Source organism: Porites lutea, chromosome 2, assembly GCF_958299795.1.
Source record: "Porites lutea chromosome 2, jaPorLute2.1, whole genome shotgun sequence".
Taxonomy (NCBI): domain Eukaryota; kingdom Metazoa; phylum Cnidaria; class Anthozoa; order Scleractinia; family Poritidae; genus Porites; species Porites lutea.
Window position 1 is genome coordinate 6,405,877 of NC_133202.1, and position 15,730 is coordinate 6,421,606.

The window sequence follows — 15,730 nt, forward strand, 5'->3', positions numbered from 1 at the left end:
AATCTGTGACTATTATTTTCAGATTTACACCTGACATTTATCTAACTATGTGTTAATACAGGTAAATCAACACTAAAAAGTACCTTCCACATATTTTACAAGTTTTAGACTGATGTAAGTTTAATGTCATTTCAACTGTATGCACTTTTAGGCAGAAGTACATTCAAGGAATTCATTCTAACAATTTGTTATCAGTGATGCCTAACAAGTTAATTTCCATGCACCAGCTTTATCTTAAGCAATGTCCCAACACCTTACTCTATCAGCAAATAATGGAAAAAAAAAACCCTTTTTTCAAAGAGGAACACATGGTATTTCTTGCCTCTTTAAAAGATATAAGGAACTTAAAAGAAATCAATTGCATGCATTTGGTTTTTGTATGGGGTTAGAAAGAAAGGTGTAATTATTCTTATCTCACTTTGATCCCTTCTCCTGTTTAACTACGTGTATACATGACCTCTCTTATAAAAACCAGCCATGTTCACGCAAATGTGGTTATCATCATCTGGGCAAATATGATATACATGCATGCAAAGTGTAAAGTTAAAAAGATTTGGCGACAAAAATAGAAAGGGTAATATCAGGTTATTAATAACTTGAAGACAGCATTTTTATTTACAAACCACATTATTGTTATCAGTTGACTGTGGCACAGATTATCGCTAATTGGAGACAGTGATAAACCTCTAACATAATCATTTCCCAACTTGATAATGTGTTAATGCGACAAGCCGCAAAAACCAACCACTTGTTTCAAAAAGTGTCACGCAAAGCAATCTTTAATAGATGCAACAGTAATAAAGCTGGAGCTTGGGTTGATCATGATGAACAATGATCTAACTATCATTATTCAAACAATGCTCATCTTCTTATATCCACTATGCATTAATTATTGTTCAAACTACCACTAAAAAAAAGATGGTCCTCTTGTTACCCGAAAAGGGTGATTATTGGTCTTTGGGCAGAGCACAGTAAATCAGACTATTTGGGAGACTCACTTGTAACAGTGACATTAACTACATGTAGACCTCCCACAATATGAATTTAAGTGGACATACTTCCGGTATTAGACTTTTCTAGCTTACCTCTCCACTATTTTGGTCAACTCCTGTAGACTTGTCCAGTACACGATCAACTTCAACATAATCAGGGTTAAATGGTTCTTCATCAAGCTGTCAACCAAAATAAAAGAATTCAACAAATTGCATTATCAAGAAATTGGCACCCGGAAAGAAGAATTCAATAAGATAACGGTAGAGTGGCTAAAAAATTGAGAAATTAATGTTCAAACCTCACTGAAGAAAGCCACTGCATTCTGTTTAGCTTTATATCTCTTGATTTTCATGTGTATTCTCTTATCACCTCTCGCTAGCTTTTCAGCAGTTGCCCATTCACAATGAAGATATGAGCTTGAAGAAGAAATGATATGGAATGATAAGTAAGTTTCCACAAAACTCATACTTAAGTTAAATTCAGGATCACAGTTCAACTTACTAATTCTTAAACTTGACAAAAAATTCTTCATAATTTCCCAGTTCTTCATCCTGAAAGAAATATTGATTTTATTGAACACAAACTTTAGAAAACTAAAGACTGATGATAAGTCAAGAAGACATAATTCTTATTTAAGAGAGAATTATACATTAGATATGCCAGACAAGTGTGCTAAATGGTATAACAGCCATTGTACCTTGCCATATCCTCAACTGTTACAAAATGACATAAAGAGCCAGATTTCTAACAGAATCAAAACTAATAGTTAATAGCCTACAATTTTTCCCCTTACTTGTTTAGTCCTCATAGCCAGAATTTTTTCAACTACTGTTGTCTCTTCCACTTCTGGCACCACTGGAAAGTAACTGGTGGCAACATCAGTTGGAAAAGTTGACGAAGCTGCAACGTCATTGATGGGCTCTTTCTCTCCTTCCTCTTCAGACAAGTTATAGTCAAAGTCATCCTTGTACGTTTTCTTTTTACGTTCTCTGAGAGATCGGCGCTAAAATATCAGAGGACGAGGACATAATAAACAGGAGAGACCATTGGAAAACTCTTAAGACAGATTCATTTGTGTGCAACAGAGTGGTTGCACCAGCTGTTGTAAATTATACCGTAAAATAAATGACTGAACACAAAATGAGGCCACATTTGTTTATTTTTGTGTCCATAAATGCAAATTAGACAGGCCGAGATGTCTAATTGTTCATATATGACTTTAACTGTAATACTAAACAATAACACATGATTTCTAAATTCTATTTGAAAGATGTTCTTTGAAAAAAAATAGTTGAAATTTGATGGTAATGGTAATCATCTTGTTTAATGTTAAACAAACCAAGCATTACTCAACTTACAGTGATACTGGATTCAATATCCTCTTCAAAATAGCTTGGTGAATTGGGAGGCGATGGTTCTGCATCAGATGAATCTTTTCTATTACGAATAGGGGCTGGTTTTGCCAAGACAGTAGCTGGAGGCCTATAAACAATAAAGCACCCATGTCAACTTAATTGTTGTGGTTTAAATAAATTACAACAAAAAGGAAAACACAATGGGACAACACATTATGTGATATTATCCTAGGGAAAGTGAAGCTCAATGTCAAGTCATTATCTGTGTATCAAGGCAATAAGATAACACTGTATTGGGCATGTAGAGAAGATGGATTTTATATAGCAATGCCATTTCCTTATGCTTTGACTCCAGTACTGCCCTTTGATAAAATCAGAGATTGTGATTCAAGTTTACAAAATTAATAATAAAACAGAACCTTGAAGTATGAGTGCTCCGTACTGGTGCAGGTTTTGAAACAATAGAGGGTCCCAGGCTAATAGGTTCTGCAGGCTTAGGGTGCCTTGATAAATCAATCATTCCCGTATTAACTGCAGATGGATGTCCCATCATTCGCTGGGCCGACGACATTTGAGGAAACCCAGGCAATGAAGGTATTCCATCAGTGGTGTGTAATGCAGCTTTGGCCATTGCCTCTACAGCAATCCTATTGGCTTTCTCTTGCTGTCTTTGCTGTTGAAAAAACCTTAGCTGATCATAATTTTGAGGTTGGAAGTTTGGTTTCATTCGCTGCTGCTGTTGCATCACATATACTTGGTACAGCCGCTGAAACTGAATTTGTAACTGCTGAAGTTGAGCCGGCTGTCCCAATTCCCGCATTTGCTGAATCTGCTGTTGAATGCGCTGCATTTGAAGCAAGATTGCTGATGTCTTGACTTGCATCAAATCCTGAGGATTTGACATATTCAGATTAGTAAATGGATACCCACGCTGCTGTGGTGCAGCCATGTTGTGCTGGTTTGCTGCACCGTACATGTCCTTGTTGTCAACCCCACCAGGCATTCCTCCATTGAAACTACCATATTGTGGATTTTGAAACTGCTGTGAATTATAACCAGACTGAGGTGAATTCTGATGCATAGCCATGGGTGGTTGAGGTCCACCCTGATAAGGATTGTAACCAAAAGCTCCTTCCCCTTGCCCCGAGAGTGGAGGCTTGCCTTGATCCATATCAACTACATTTCCTGCCATCAGATGCTGCAAACGATTTTGTCCCCCTAGTTCTGGTTGCTGTTGATTTCCTTCTGAAGCCTGAAAGTGTCTATAAATTGCTTGCTGAGGACTGACTTGTTTGTGTTTCTGCTGCTGAGACAGCTCCATTGTGTTAGGGCTTGAGCCTTTGGGAGAGGAACCGGAAAAGGGAACAGACGATGACGACTGATTTGAAAGTTGAAGTCTAGGGGATTGTGAAGGACCAGTTGGATAACGATCGGGTGAAGAATTCATGGGAGATTGATTAGCAAAGTGCTGTAGCCTCGGAGAAGATGATCTTGGAAAGCCGTAGCCAAATGGCTGTCGGAAGGGTGACTGTTCAGATCCCTGCGAGTATCCGCTGTAGTTAGGAGAGCTACGAGATGCTTGGCCACGAGGCCAACACATGTTAACCTGTGACGGCGAACGAAATTCGGAAAACTGTTGCTGTGAGGGCGACTGCATGGTATGAAACCGCTGCGGCGAGGAAGAGAGTAACGGATCGTCAAAATGTTGAAGCTTCTGTGACGGAGGTAAAAACGGGGAGCTTGAAGATCGTTCGTCGAAATGTTGAAGCTTGGGTTGGTTCGAGTTTGACGGCGATTGCGACTGAAACCCAGGAAAAGAAGCAGAATGCTGTAGTTGTGCTCCTTGGCTTCCATGCGAGCCCAACGATGAGCCTAAACCTAAATCATCCAGGCCGTTATTGACTCCATCAAAGATTCCCAGAAATGGATCCGCCATGATGGGTCATCGGCGATTGAGCTACCGCAAGTAACTCGATTTTAAGCCAGTGCCGTGGGCCGTTAAGTGTCCATCTCTACTTCCTTTCATCCGTCTTAATCTTTTGACTATCCTGATGGGCCATGAAAGCGAAGGTGGGATGTTAAACAAGACTATTCTACTCGCCGCCGTCAAAGGAGCCGTTCTGAAAGGGAAAATTAAAGGTCACGGAACATGAACAAAGTTAAAGACCAACAACTATAATCCTTGGAAAACTGTAGAAGAAAGTCAATTAAAGGTAATATGATATGTAAACAGGACAAAAGAAAAACGATGGATAAAAGACGAACCATCAACTTTGAAATACGTATGCGATACAAATGAATGAAATGCGAACTAGAGGGTTTGCGTAAGACAGCAAGTCCCTTACGTACGCACATTACATCGCATGGTCTGTTATCCGACGGAATGCTTGCCAATTTAGAAACAATTTCTTTTTGAAACGCTAAAACCCTACGAACAAAACGCACACTTTTCTTGAAAACAAAAGCAGTCATTAGAAGAAGAACTACTGTCTCTTGAAGAGCTTAAAATTAAACGATAAGTGCGTTCGTGTTGAAATAGGGGAGCGAAGCCGGTTCAGGCAACACTACAACACGATAAAAATTCCCCCTGTCAAAACCTATTATTATCTTTACAGTCTTCGTTTACAACAAGATTCAATTACTGTGACAGCGTCCAGTTGAGCGTCAGAACCGCGAAGTAAGGGAAATATTCACAAAAGTGGAGCGAGGAGGGAAAAACAAAAGCCTTCATGCCAAGTCGGGTCAGGTGGAGGAAAGTTGTCCACAATAACAATGCGAAATTCGCGTTCACTAGTTGATTCAAATGTGCAAATTGATGCCTGTCCCCGATAACCTAAACAATTTGAACTAAAATTTTGCAAAAAATTCCTCAGAAGTCGAGTACCCTTAAATAACATGTAACTGTGCAAACGCCAAGTGGTAACGTCCATGCTTGTTTGCAACGTCAAGGGAACAAAAGCGAAATGTGGGAAACACGAAGGATATTTTGGCTGCCCTCACAAGCGCTCCAAGTGAAGTAATTGATGTCATACAGGGTCAACAATGCGATAAAAACATGGTCAAACACCAAAACACAAAACTAACCTACACAAAATGCAGTCGACACAGCTCAAAGAGTGCGAAAAGGTCGACAAAAAATTCCTCTTCGGTGAATAAGCGAAAGGTTTTGAGTTGAACTCGAACACGAATATCATGCTTTCACTGGCCACCACGTTACTACCTGCTGACAGCCAATCAGAAGCCAGCTTCTTGAAAAGTTCCCGGATGAACGGGGGGTTAGCATACATTAACAGGTCACCCCGAGGCCAAGTTTGACAAAGAAATACATTTTCAAAGGACTGCTTTACGCAAACTTCGCGAGCTCTACTAAACGGCCTAATTAAAAGTATTTGTATTGGTCTCACAGCATCCGGATATCTAATTTGATCAAAGCGAAGAGAGATGTTTTTTTTCTTTTTTCAGCGGAACGTTTGATATGAATTTGACAAAAGTTATTGAGCTCTGACACCATTATATTTTGGCATAGGTGAAGATTCATTTTCTTTTTGTCAAAAAACCTACATCTTATATAAAAAGGAATGCATATTTTTGGATATTTTAAAATTTTTAGCAGAGGCGATAAATTTTGTAAATGGCAAAAAGTACAGAGCAGAGCAGAGTACCAGAGGCCGTTACGTAGCGTATAGAGACTCAGCGAGACTCCAACGAGCGGATTGGTCAACTTTGCGGGCAAATTTAGCCATGGGATACGATAAATTTGTTTATAAAGGAAACTCGTTAATTTCTATTTTTTCGATGTTTCAGTTTCCAAACCCATCGCTTGAAAGTGTTTCAAAATAGAATTGCATCAGTATCGAATGTCGACCCCAGCGGGGTGTATTTGTACAGATCGCGATGAGCACCCGAAATGGAACTCCTCTGGCCCAGGTTTTTCAAAGTCAAACCCTCGATAGAGCTATCCACAGAATACATCACTATTCGTGCAGCGGATAAGCATTAGGGAAACCAATTGCGCCATCTTTGGATAGAGTTTTATCCGAGTGGATGGAGTCTTGTCTGATTCACCTTTGAATAGACTTCGAACAACTGAGGTCTGAACTATAGACGACCTATCTAAAAAGAATCTAATTGAAATAGTAGAGTTCTACCATTTTAAAAGATCACCCCGAAAGTTGTTAAGTTCAAAAGCCCTCGACCTGTGAATAAGTGCTGAAAGACGTTTAATTTAAAGACGCCATTGTTGAAAATAGCAAAGTCAAAACCTGGACTTGGCTCCATAGCAAAAACCTCTACTTGAAATCTAGGCTCTATCATTTTAAGTTTTTGTGAAGAAAGATAAAGCACGCGGGGATATAAAGAATGAGATGGATGGCTTTACGACTTCGAACATGCATGACCAGCTCGGGAATAAAGCTGCATCCCCTACCTTATCAGGGTGTTGCCGTATGGTGCTGCAATACCAAAAAAAGCAACTGAGAAAAGGGCAGGGGTCGATAATAAATCCATGTCAAAAACCTCTTTAACCCTCCTTTAATACAAAGTTACACGAAACAATGAGGTTTTCATAGCCTGCGAACAGAACCGAGGAGAGACAGATATAATCGCGAGCTAAGGTTTTCTGCATTCAAAGAGAGAGACAAAAAAACAGTCCATATCCACATCCTGCATAGCCAGCCAAACTTTTGCTAGTAGAAAAATATGAAACGGCACACTGATTCTTACGGCAAGGCGATGAAGAAGTACACAAAAGAGTAAAACAAAAATATAAATATACATATTTAAACTAATTGGGCAATTGGGCAATTTGTTTAAATATATATTTTTTCATTTCATTCTTTTGTTTACTCGGCTTCATCGCCTAGCTCACCTGAAGGATCAGTTTGCCTTTTCACGTTTTTCTACAAGTGTAATTGTACTGATCCTGGTCTACAACTGGGAGATCCGGCACCACTCATTGGTTTGTTGCTGTGGACTTGCTGACATTTTATAAACTTTTGCTAGCTTGCAAAGGAGCTCCATATCAGGACCGCTTTGGCGAGGCGCACCGAATGTCAAGGGAGCAGCTAGTACGTCATTCTAACAAGAAAAAGTTTAAAGTTTGTTTAACAAAACAAACAAGGGAACAAACAAACAAACAAAAACAGAAGAGTTTTCCATTGCCCATAATACGCTTTGTTTGCTTTAGCATTTTCTTCAGTTTCTCTTGGGACGGCAGTACCCAGGAGAAATTGGAAACAATGGTGATGCAAGGCGTATTCTGGGTAATGTGAAAGTGGTAAATAGTGATTACGCCTGAAGATTTTACGACTTCTAAACTGACAGCTCCGATCCGACGCCCTGCCCTCATTATGACACAGATAAGTTGGTCAATTGTGATTATATCAAGAATACGAGTGAAAACGGAAAGTAGGGACTTTACAAACACAGGCTGGTTATATCGGTTTGTTGCTATGCTGTTCAACAATACTGTTTGGAATTATTTGACAATTTTCCTGCACGCACTTCCCTGCTGGAAACCTGAGTTTCCACAGAAGTTTCCCCTCCTGCCGCAAAAGTATTTGACAGTTTGATTTGGTTGCAAATGTGACGCGGGACAAAGAACAACTGACAAGTTTCTAAAGGACGTAAAAATTAATTTAATTTTTCTACCTTTTATTTTAAACGTGCGCTTTTTCCGCTTTTTCTCATTTTTTGGCTCTGCAGCTACAATGTGTTAGCCTCAAATTACCGTTAACCGTGTACTTTTATAACGATGGCTGAAGACTCTTACTTTCAGCCTACCAGGACAGTAAAATAGTTATTATTGTCAATGAATTTAAGAAAAGCAAACTGAAGCAGAGTGTATAATGAGAGCCTTCTGCTCTAGCAGCTGAATTTACCGATTTTAAATGTAATGGCCATAAGCACGTTTTCCAAAGTCGGAATCATTGTAGTTCTAAAACGTTTTTAAGAAACTGGCTATTGTCACGAACTGTATGTTTAACTAATGAGAAACCTGCCTTTTACGGGGAAGAAAACTCATTAGAATTACCAAAAAAACCAAATTTGATAAAACCTGCCAATCATGAAATGGACCTTTAATTGAAGCACCGTTTTTGTTTTCCCGCCTGAACAATACATCATCCTGTTACGCAGCATGTAACGTATTGTTTTAGAGCTCTGCGTTGATTGGCTAATTGCGGGATACACCTGTTCAAACCTGTATGTTTGCCTTGTATTTTTCTTGTTTACACGCATTCATTAGAGAGTGACCAGCGCACACACGTGTTTCGAAGAATCGCCCGAAGCATCAGGATTCACGTGGAAAACGCGTAACGTTCACTGAACGTTACTGCTGCTGGGATCAAGTAAAATTTGTTTGGAGGGATGAACTTTTGTATGCTGCTAATCAGTATGATTTTCAATATTCAACAAATCAAATGAGGGATTCTTTTGATTTTTTTCTGAATCTTCAGAATTTAAATACTTTTAAAGCTCGAGAGTTTGAGTGAGATAGAGTCGGCAAATTCAAGTCATTGGTCATGTGCGCTAGGCGAGGAAAAGAAACTGAACCATCTTTGTATCGACTGAGAAAAAATCTGGGAAATAACACAGAGACAGTCGAAAAGAGTACACCCGTACGCGTGAGTTATAGCTGACAGATCGAGGTCGAAGTTTGGTGACTGATGTATAGCTTTGCGAAGGCCCCGAAAGTACAGGAATCGAAGTCTTTGGTCAGGCAAACAAATGCAGTACAGCTATCAAAACCCAGTGGCGCATTGTGGTGGAAATTTTACATTCGAGGTAAACCATAAAACTACATGGTGTTTCGTCTTTCGTTTCCTGTTAACAGACCTTTTTTTTGTATGTAACCCTGTAGGCGGGATTTTAACCTTTCCTAAGACGATTACGTTCACTGCTTAGACATATCTTTTCTGTCTCTTAGCCTCAGTGACCTTCAGCCGTCTTCTCGAGTCGCACACACTAATGTCCGAGCACGGGCTAACCTAGCAACTTTGTAAAAAACAAATAAACAACAAAAACAACAACACGAAAGCAATTAAAACATGATTAACTGATTTTTGTAGTCTGAAAATTCGGATCTGTATGTTAAGGTGCTTTACTGATAAATTTATTTTGGGTAAGATGTCATACTTCAAGTCTTTTAAAAGGTGACACATATCAATTTACTGAGAATTTTCAATGATTCCACCACTCTTTTGTAGTCTACTTATAAGTTACTTCTATGAAGAGATGATGGTGTGAACAAATGACCATACTTTGTTGTTTGAACATTAAAGTCTCAGTTATTTGCTTGACTTCGCAGGTTATAAAATCAACAGAGTGACACCTTGACAACAACCCCCTACCCCACCCCCCTCCCCCCCCAAAGGAAAAAAAACTTTACATTAGGTTCTAGTTCGACGGGTTATAATGAACAACATACTTAAATTAAGATATGTTGAAATACAAACATGTTGCTTAAATTGCATGCAATTGCCACTGCGACGATCATATCTTCATTTTAATTTGTATTTCCTTAGTTCACATCATCTCCATTCCATTATCAACATGGTGTTCAGAGCCACCTTAGATATTTGACAATGTAACTCAAACGTCTTCATTCAATGTTTCATTCCATTCACGGCTTAGATGAATTCAACAAATCTGCTTGCTCCCCCAATGTATGTGTGGGTTTTCATAGTTCAGTTGGTAGACCATGGGTTCGAATCCCGTTGAAGTCCCGAAATTTTTTTGTGTTAGTTTACAATTACCACTGCGACAACCATATCTTCATTTAAGTTTCTATTTCCTTAGTTGACATCATCTAGATTCCATGATCAACAAGGTATTCAGAGCCATCTTAGATATTTGACAATTTAACTTGAACGTTTCTGACGGAAAGTACTATTGCTTAGGTAATCTAATATGTCGAATATATTTTTTTAACTTGTTCTTCAAGATCAATAAAGATCGACAATTCTATTATAACGTTACTCGAAACAGGGAATAAATATAAATAAATTAATATATAGAAAATAACGAGTTTAAACAACAATAGGCAGAGAGAATAAGTATTTTGATTGGTGTAAAATCCAATATTAACATTTGAAGCATGTAGGATCAACAAACTTTTACCCGTTTGGCTTTAATTTAAAGAAGAGCGGAAGAGATTTTTTTACATCCAAAGGAGAGAATGAGCTGTTGACAGGCGTTTTCCTAATTTCAAGAGCAGAAACCTAATACAAATCCCTGATACAAATCATTTACCGGCCTCGCTAAGGTCAAAGTTACATACCAGAGTGGGAACGGAGGGTAATAGAGTGATAGTTAAGGGTAGGATGGGAAGAAGTAATGAAAGTGCCGCGGTCTCCAAAGAGAGAGATCTACAAATTATGATATTGTCATACGCAAAAGCCAGAGGTGATCACGCTGCAGTGGACACGATCAGAGTAAGACATTAGTAGGAAAGGAACTGAATTTTTCCGAGCTTTATTGACATTTGATCACGAGGAAGGATTGTCGGTTAATCCTCTCTCATACAATACATATTGTATATTGTGTGGCCGTTGCCCTATTGGAATCTTGAGGAATTCTTGGGAACATTGTATTTAAGCTTCTATACAAGCTTCGACCTGCCTTGACCCATCGACCTACACTGACTCTCTCTTCAATACTGAGATTCTTTTGTCACTGTATCTCATTGTTTTTGATCGCTAAGACAAAGATTGAATTACGAAAGATACCATCCGGATGAGGGAAGTGGGGGAAGGGAAGAGTCTACTCCCGGGAGGGGGGGGAGTACTTCTGGGAATTCTTGGTGGGGGCCGGGTGTGCCGCCCGGTTCTTCAAATCCTGACCCGATTTCAGACCAAAAAATGTGATTTTCTTCACCCGTTTTCACACTAGACCTCTAAAATCCATACCCATTTTCAGACCTGGCCGTTAGGCAGAAATTATGTTATCATTACTTAGATTAGGGCACAAACACAAAAATTATTCAAATCTATTTGGAATTCGCATATTTCTCTTTCTTTCTTACTTCTTTGGAATTGAAACGATAAAAATGTTCATACACTCCCGTAGTTCCCTCGAAAACCCAACCAGATTCCAGACCAAAATGGGCAAAGTGTATACCCGTTTTCAGACCAAAACGGCGCAGAAACCCTACCCGATGGGGCGGCACATACCTATATGGCTTATACAAGGGAGTACCCCCCCCGGGGGTCTACTTAACAACGTTTAGGAAGTCCTAACGTTTACCTTTTTATCCAGGGGAGAACTACCATATAATAGTGATAGGGATGCTCGTCGTCTCGCTTTGGCGTGTAAATTGCAGATTTTGGTCTCACTTAGGGTGTTTGGCATGGAAAGTCACTATATTTGTCCAATCAGGCATCTCTTAGTACTGTGCATTAAGCATGTTAAGAAACTTGCAAAAAATGCCCCGACACCGACCACACAGAAATCTCCCCTAGGGGTCAGTTTACATTGGAGCCTCACCCACATTGGTCTCCCTTAGGAGCAAAATTTGAATGTCCTGACGAGAATCCCCGTCACTTTTATATGAGAGTCCCCCGGCCTTTTACACACTAGTTTTAACCGGAGAGAGTCTGAAAAGGGTACCGTTTGAGACGGGGGGGGGGGGGGGAGGAGCATCCCCGCATCACCCTCGCCAGACTCTTGCCACACCCTTAGGTGGGGCGGTAAGGGTGTGCTAACGGGCTTTGTGAAGAAAGAAAAAATGATAAAATAACGACAATCTAAAACTTCATCACTCGTTGAGATTTGTATGAAACTGTAGCGTGAAGTTATTTCGCTAATTCGTATCAGACGGTGGGAAATGTCTTTCAGATGGAATTTCATCTACCAGAATCATGATCACGCCTTTCATGAATTTGCAGACCGCAACTGTCTTACGAATTCTTGAAATCACCAAAACTCCCAGCAAACAATAAATTGTCGATTTTCTCACGCAACAGACGGAAAACACTCTTCATTTTTATGTCTGTGGTGACTTAAACACATTTAACGTGAATAATTTCAAAAAATAATTTTATGGTCGTTAAGAGCTCATGATAAACTTTTAAATTAGGACAGGAAACTTGCTTTTCGCGGAGTTATTATACAAGAATCCTCCGTCTTAATTAAGAGTTTTCCGTCGTACAAATAAGACGATTTTCCCTGATCCTAATCCGATGAGAACAAACTGAGATCCGAGGATTAACCTACTTGGCTGTTGCAGACGCCTTGTATAGCTTTTATAGGATAGTACGCTCTACCTTTCCTATCCATAACCTTATCCGAAATCTTAGTCCATAGTTAATCATAAAACACTAAAAAGGGACAAAGAGAACTGTCTGGGTGTTGGTGGTATTAGTTTACACAATATCCTGTCGCAGAGGTTTTCCTTGAAAATTTTCTGCTCGCCGCTTCGCGGCTCGTTCTCTCTTTCGTGGAGAAAAATTTCAAGAAAAACCTCTGGGACAAGAAGGTGGGGGTGGAAGAAGAGGGGAGGGGTACCTGCACAACAGTTTTCTTTGCTGTAACATTTACTAGGGAGTCTGGTCCTCAGGCACAGACTAACTGAAGGTGTACACCAAATGATAAGGTTCCTTACCAAGCAGAACAGAAGATGGTTCTTATCAATCAGTACGGGGTTTTAATCTGCATTGTTTAACATATGCTTTTTCTTTAGTTTTCATTTTGTTTGTCTGTTTATTATTTTTTTTCTGTACCCGCTTCACTGCGCTGGGACGATTTACACAGTATGTTGCCGCTCGAATAAAGTCAATGCAAGATTTTTCCTGGTTATCGTCAGTTTGGAGGGATTCAGCTGGTATATGTATATCGTCCACAAAGTTACAAGACAAACTGATGTTAATACTTAGCCTTTTGTCACCTTTCGTGATAACAGGAAAAGCTGAGTCATGTAGATCACGCAAACCCGCTTCAGCTCCGGCACGTAACTTAATGAACTTGTGCGACCTTTGTCGCTATTGTTGCCCAACACAAAAGTTCTGTTCAGTGAAGCAGTTAGCACGCGTTAAGGCGTGTGCATCGTTTCACGCGCGTTTCCTGTTTTTTTTTTGTTTATTTCTACATACACTCTCTGTAAGCTTCATCAAGAAAATAGCTTTCCTTGACAAACTTACTCGTGTACTAGAAAGGAATACATAACTGTTTTTGGGAAAAGCTTTTTTTGTCTCCGTCTTCCTACTTTTCGAACGAGAAGTTTTCTTTGACAACATTTTCCTCAACCTCGTTTCCAGGTTAAGCAAGTGACAGGACCCTGGGAACGAGGTTATCCATCCGCGGTCAAAAGTCTCGGGCGTTTATTGATACATTTAGGGTGATATAAACTTCTTTTGGTTGACAAAGCTTTGCAGTTTACAGCCAGTATGGTCAGTTTGAAAAATGTCCTCCCTGCTCAACGACTGCGCTCCAAGAGATGATTCGATACGGGGTCTTTGTTGAGGGGAAAGCCTTGCCGAGTCCCTAGGCCTCATTATTCCGCGCGGTCAATGCGTTTCGGGTCACGTGGTCCGAGCGAGTTTTTTAGGCCCGGATTGGCCTTTAACAGGTTTGCCTAAAACCCGGAATCCCGAAACCCCACCCCAAACGCCAAGTTACTCTGAAGTTTAGTGATCACGGTCGGCCAGGGTTTTTGGGTATACAGTATATTTGGGTATTTGATTTCAGGTATACAGTATTTTTATGCTTGAAATTGGATGTAAAGTATTCCCTCATGAACAATTTCGGGTATAAATATAACGTGATTTTCTTAATTTTGATATTTTATACGAGTTCTAGTGTAATTTTTGATATCTTAGAAGGTTTATTTCGGGTATTTTGGTATTCCACGCGCGCAAAGGAAGGCGGGAAGGAGACATCGGGCGTGCTTCGCCTGCCGTCTACACCCTTCCCATGGTCCCCTGCGGCTCATCACCAGTCGCTCGCCTCTACCTTGCCAAAAACGAAGTGCCTGAGGAGGAGGCTGAGGTTGTCGCGTATCATAGATTTCAAATAAGGAGGAAGCAGAAAAATGTTTTAGTCTAATTACATAAAGGTCACGAGTCAGTTGGATAAATATAGCTGTCATTTATTATTGGCCTTTATTCATTATGTAAATAATATATCTCAATAACATACTTTTGTCATTTTGTCAAGATAAGAACCTCTTTATTGTTAGATAATGGCTGTAGGATTTAGCAAATTATATAAGTGTTTATTTTATTCTTTAGAATTATTAATATTATTGTTTAACATAAAAATATATCAATATATTTGTAGTGCAAGCAATACTCTCCAGCGTTTAGCTCATCAGATTCCAGGGCGCCGAGCTATTGCAAAACTGTTCATTTTAACTCTGTAATATAATAAATTTTATCAATTATTAAATTTTAATTAACCAGAAGCTAAGACACGAGAGCCAATCACAGTTAATGACAGATTTGCTCAACTTCTTAACTAGAAAGGATAATAAATTATGTGCAGGTTGTCTCCAAACTCTTTTCCGCATTCAAAAAGGGTGGGCAAAGCAAACTTTCCAGAAACGCGTTCTGATGCAGGACTGCTCAGACCCAGATAAACAAACATGTTTTTTTCATCTTCCATCCGCCAAACAAAACCTATTTTTAAGTATCTGTTCATGTTAAAACCTTACATGCTTACTTTCAGTTGTTAACAAAGAGTGCTAGGATGCAACAAAATAATCGTGGCTTTTATCAGTTACCTAACTAACTCAGTGATCATTGAAGTTTTCACACCCTATGAAGCTCTGCTCGCCATTTTTAACAAGGACTGCCTTTGTCCACCCCATCACTGTCTGTCTCAGTTCCAAGATGTCAGGGATGGAGTGGAGCTTGGGGATGAACAGGCCCAGAAAATAATATGCATACAAACGGATACAGCCTAAATAAACTAAATTTACTGATAAGAAACTTCTAATTAGCCATAAAATGAAACATGCATTATTGTGAAAACCTAGAAGTAGAAGTACTGGTTAATTTTATCCAATTGCAAGCTGGACTTGGTCATAATTTTCCTCACTAAGCATTGTGACCTGCAAAAGATAACACCAAGATTAAAAGAGGATGGTTACTTATACTATACAATGCCTACCCCCCCCCCCCCCCCACCCCATCTGGCTTCTATTGTGTTGTTGCATCTAACTGCAACGCCTGGTGAATTAGAAGAAAATGTTTTGCTACTAGCAAAAAGTTAAAAATAATATTGGAGAATTCATCTTTTGGGTGATCATTTCCTAATTCTCATCACCTCTCCCAAAACATGATCAAAGATCACAGGGAGAAATTTTATATAGATCACAAATGGTCTGCACATACCATATTTCATGAAGTAGCTTCCTCCTTTTTCTCTTCGGGTTTTTCTTCCTCTTT

General features: G+C 39.5%; 2 protein-coding genes across 4 annotated transcripts in view; both read right to left on the reverse strand.

Moving 5' to 3' along the window:
* The window catches only part of LOC140927536 (chromodomain-helicase-DNA-binding protein 8-like), a 32,962-nt gene extending 27,365 nt beyond the window's left edge, over window positions 1–5,597 (reverse strand). The window contains exons 1-7 of one of the 3 annotated variants that reach the window (XM_073377203.1): window positions 5,437–5,597; window positions 2,768–4,468; window positions 2,352–2,475; window positions 1,787–1,996; window positions 1,495–1,544; window positions 1,292–1,409; window positions 1,086–1,172 (exon numbers count right to left, since the gene is read on the reverse strand). In XM_073377203.1, coding sequence (XP_073233304.1) covers window positions 1,086–1,172; window positions 1,292–1,409; window positions 1,495–1,544; window positions 1,787–1,996; window positions 2,352–2,475; window positions 2,768–4,284 — 2,106 coding nt within the window. In that variant the 5' untranslated portion in view covers window positions 4,285–4,468; window positions 5,437–5,597. Of the gene's footprint in view, window positions 1–1,085; window positions 1,173–1,291; window positions 1,410–1,494; window positions 1,545–1,786; window positions 1,997–2,351; window positions 2,476–2,767; window positions 4,469–4,613; window positions 5,245–5,432 lie in introns of those variants that run through there. The other 2 variants (XM_073377202.1, XM_073377204.1) reach the window with 2 other exon arrangements.
* Window positions 5,598–14,409: 8,812 nt separating this feature from the next.
* LOC140927537 (synaptic vesicle membrane protein VAT-1 homolog) overlaps window positions 14,410–15,730 on the reverse strand; it is a 15,174-nt gene continuing 13,853 nt past the window's right edge. Inside the window, exons 10-11 of the mRNA XM_073377205.1 lie at window positions 15,677–15,730; window positions 14,410–15,393 (exon numbers count right to left, since the gene is read on the reverse strand). The exon at window positions 15,677–15,730 is cut by the window's right edge and continues 180 nt beyond it. Coding sequence (XP_073233306.1) covers window positions 15,683–15,730 — 48 coding nt within the window. The 3' untranslated portion in view covers window positions 14,410–15,393; window positions 15,677–15,682. The remainder of the gene's footprint in view (window positions 15,394–15,676) is intronic.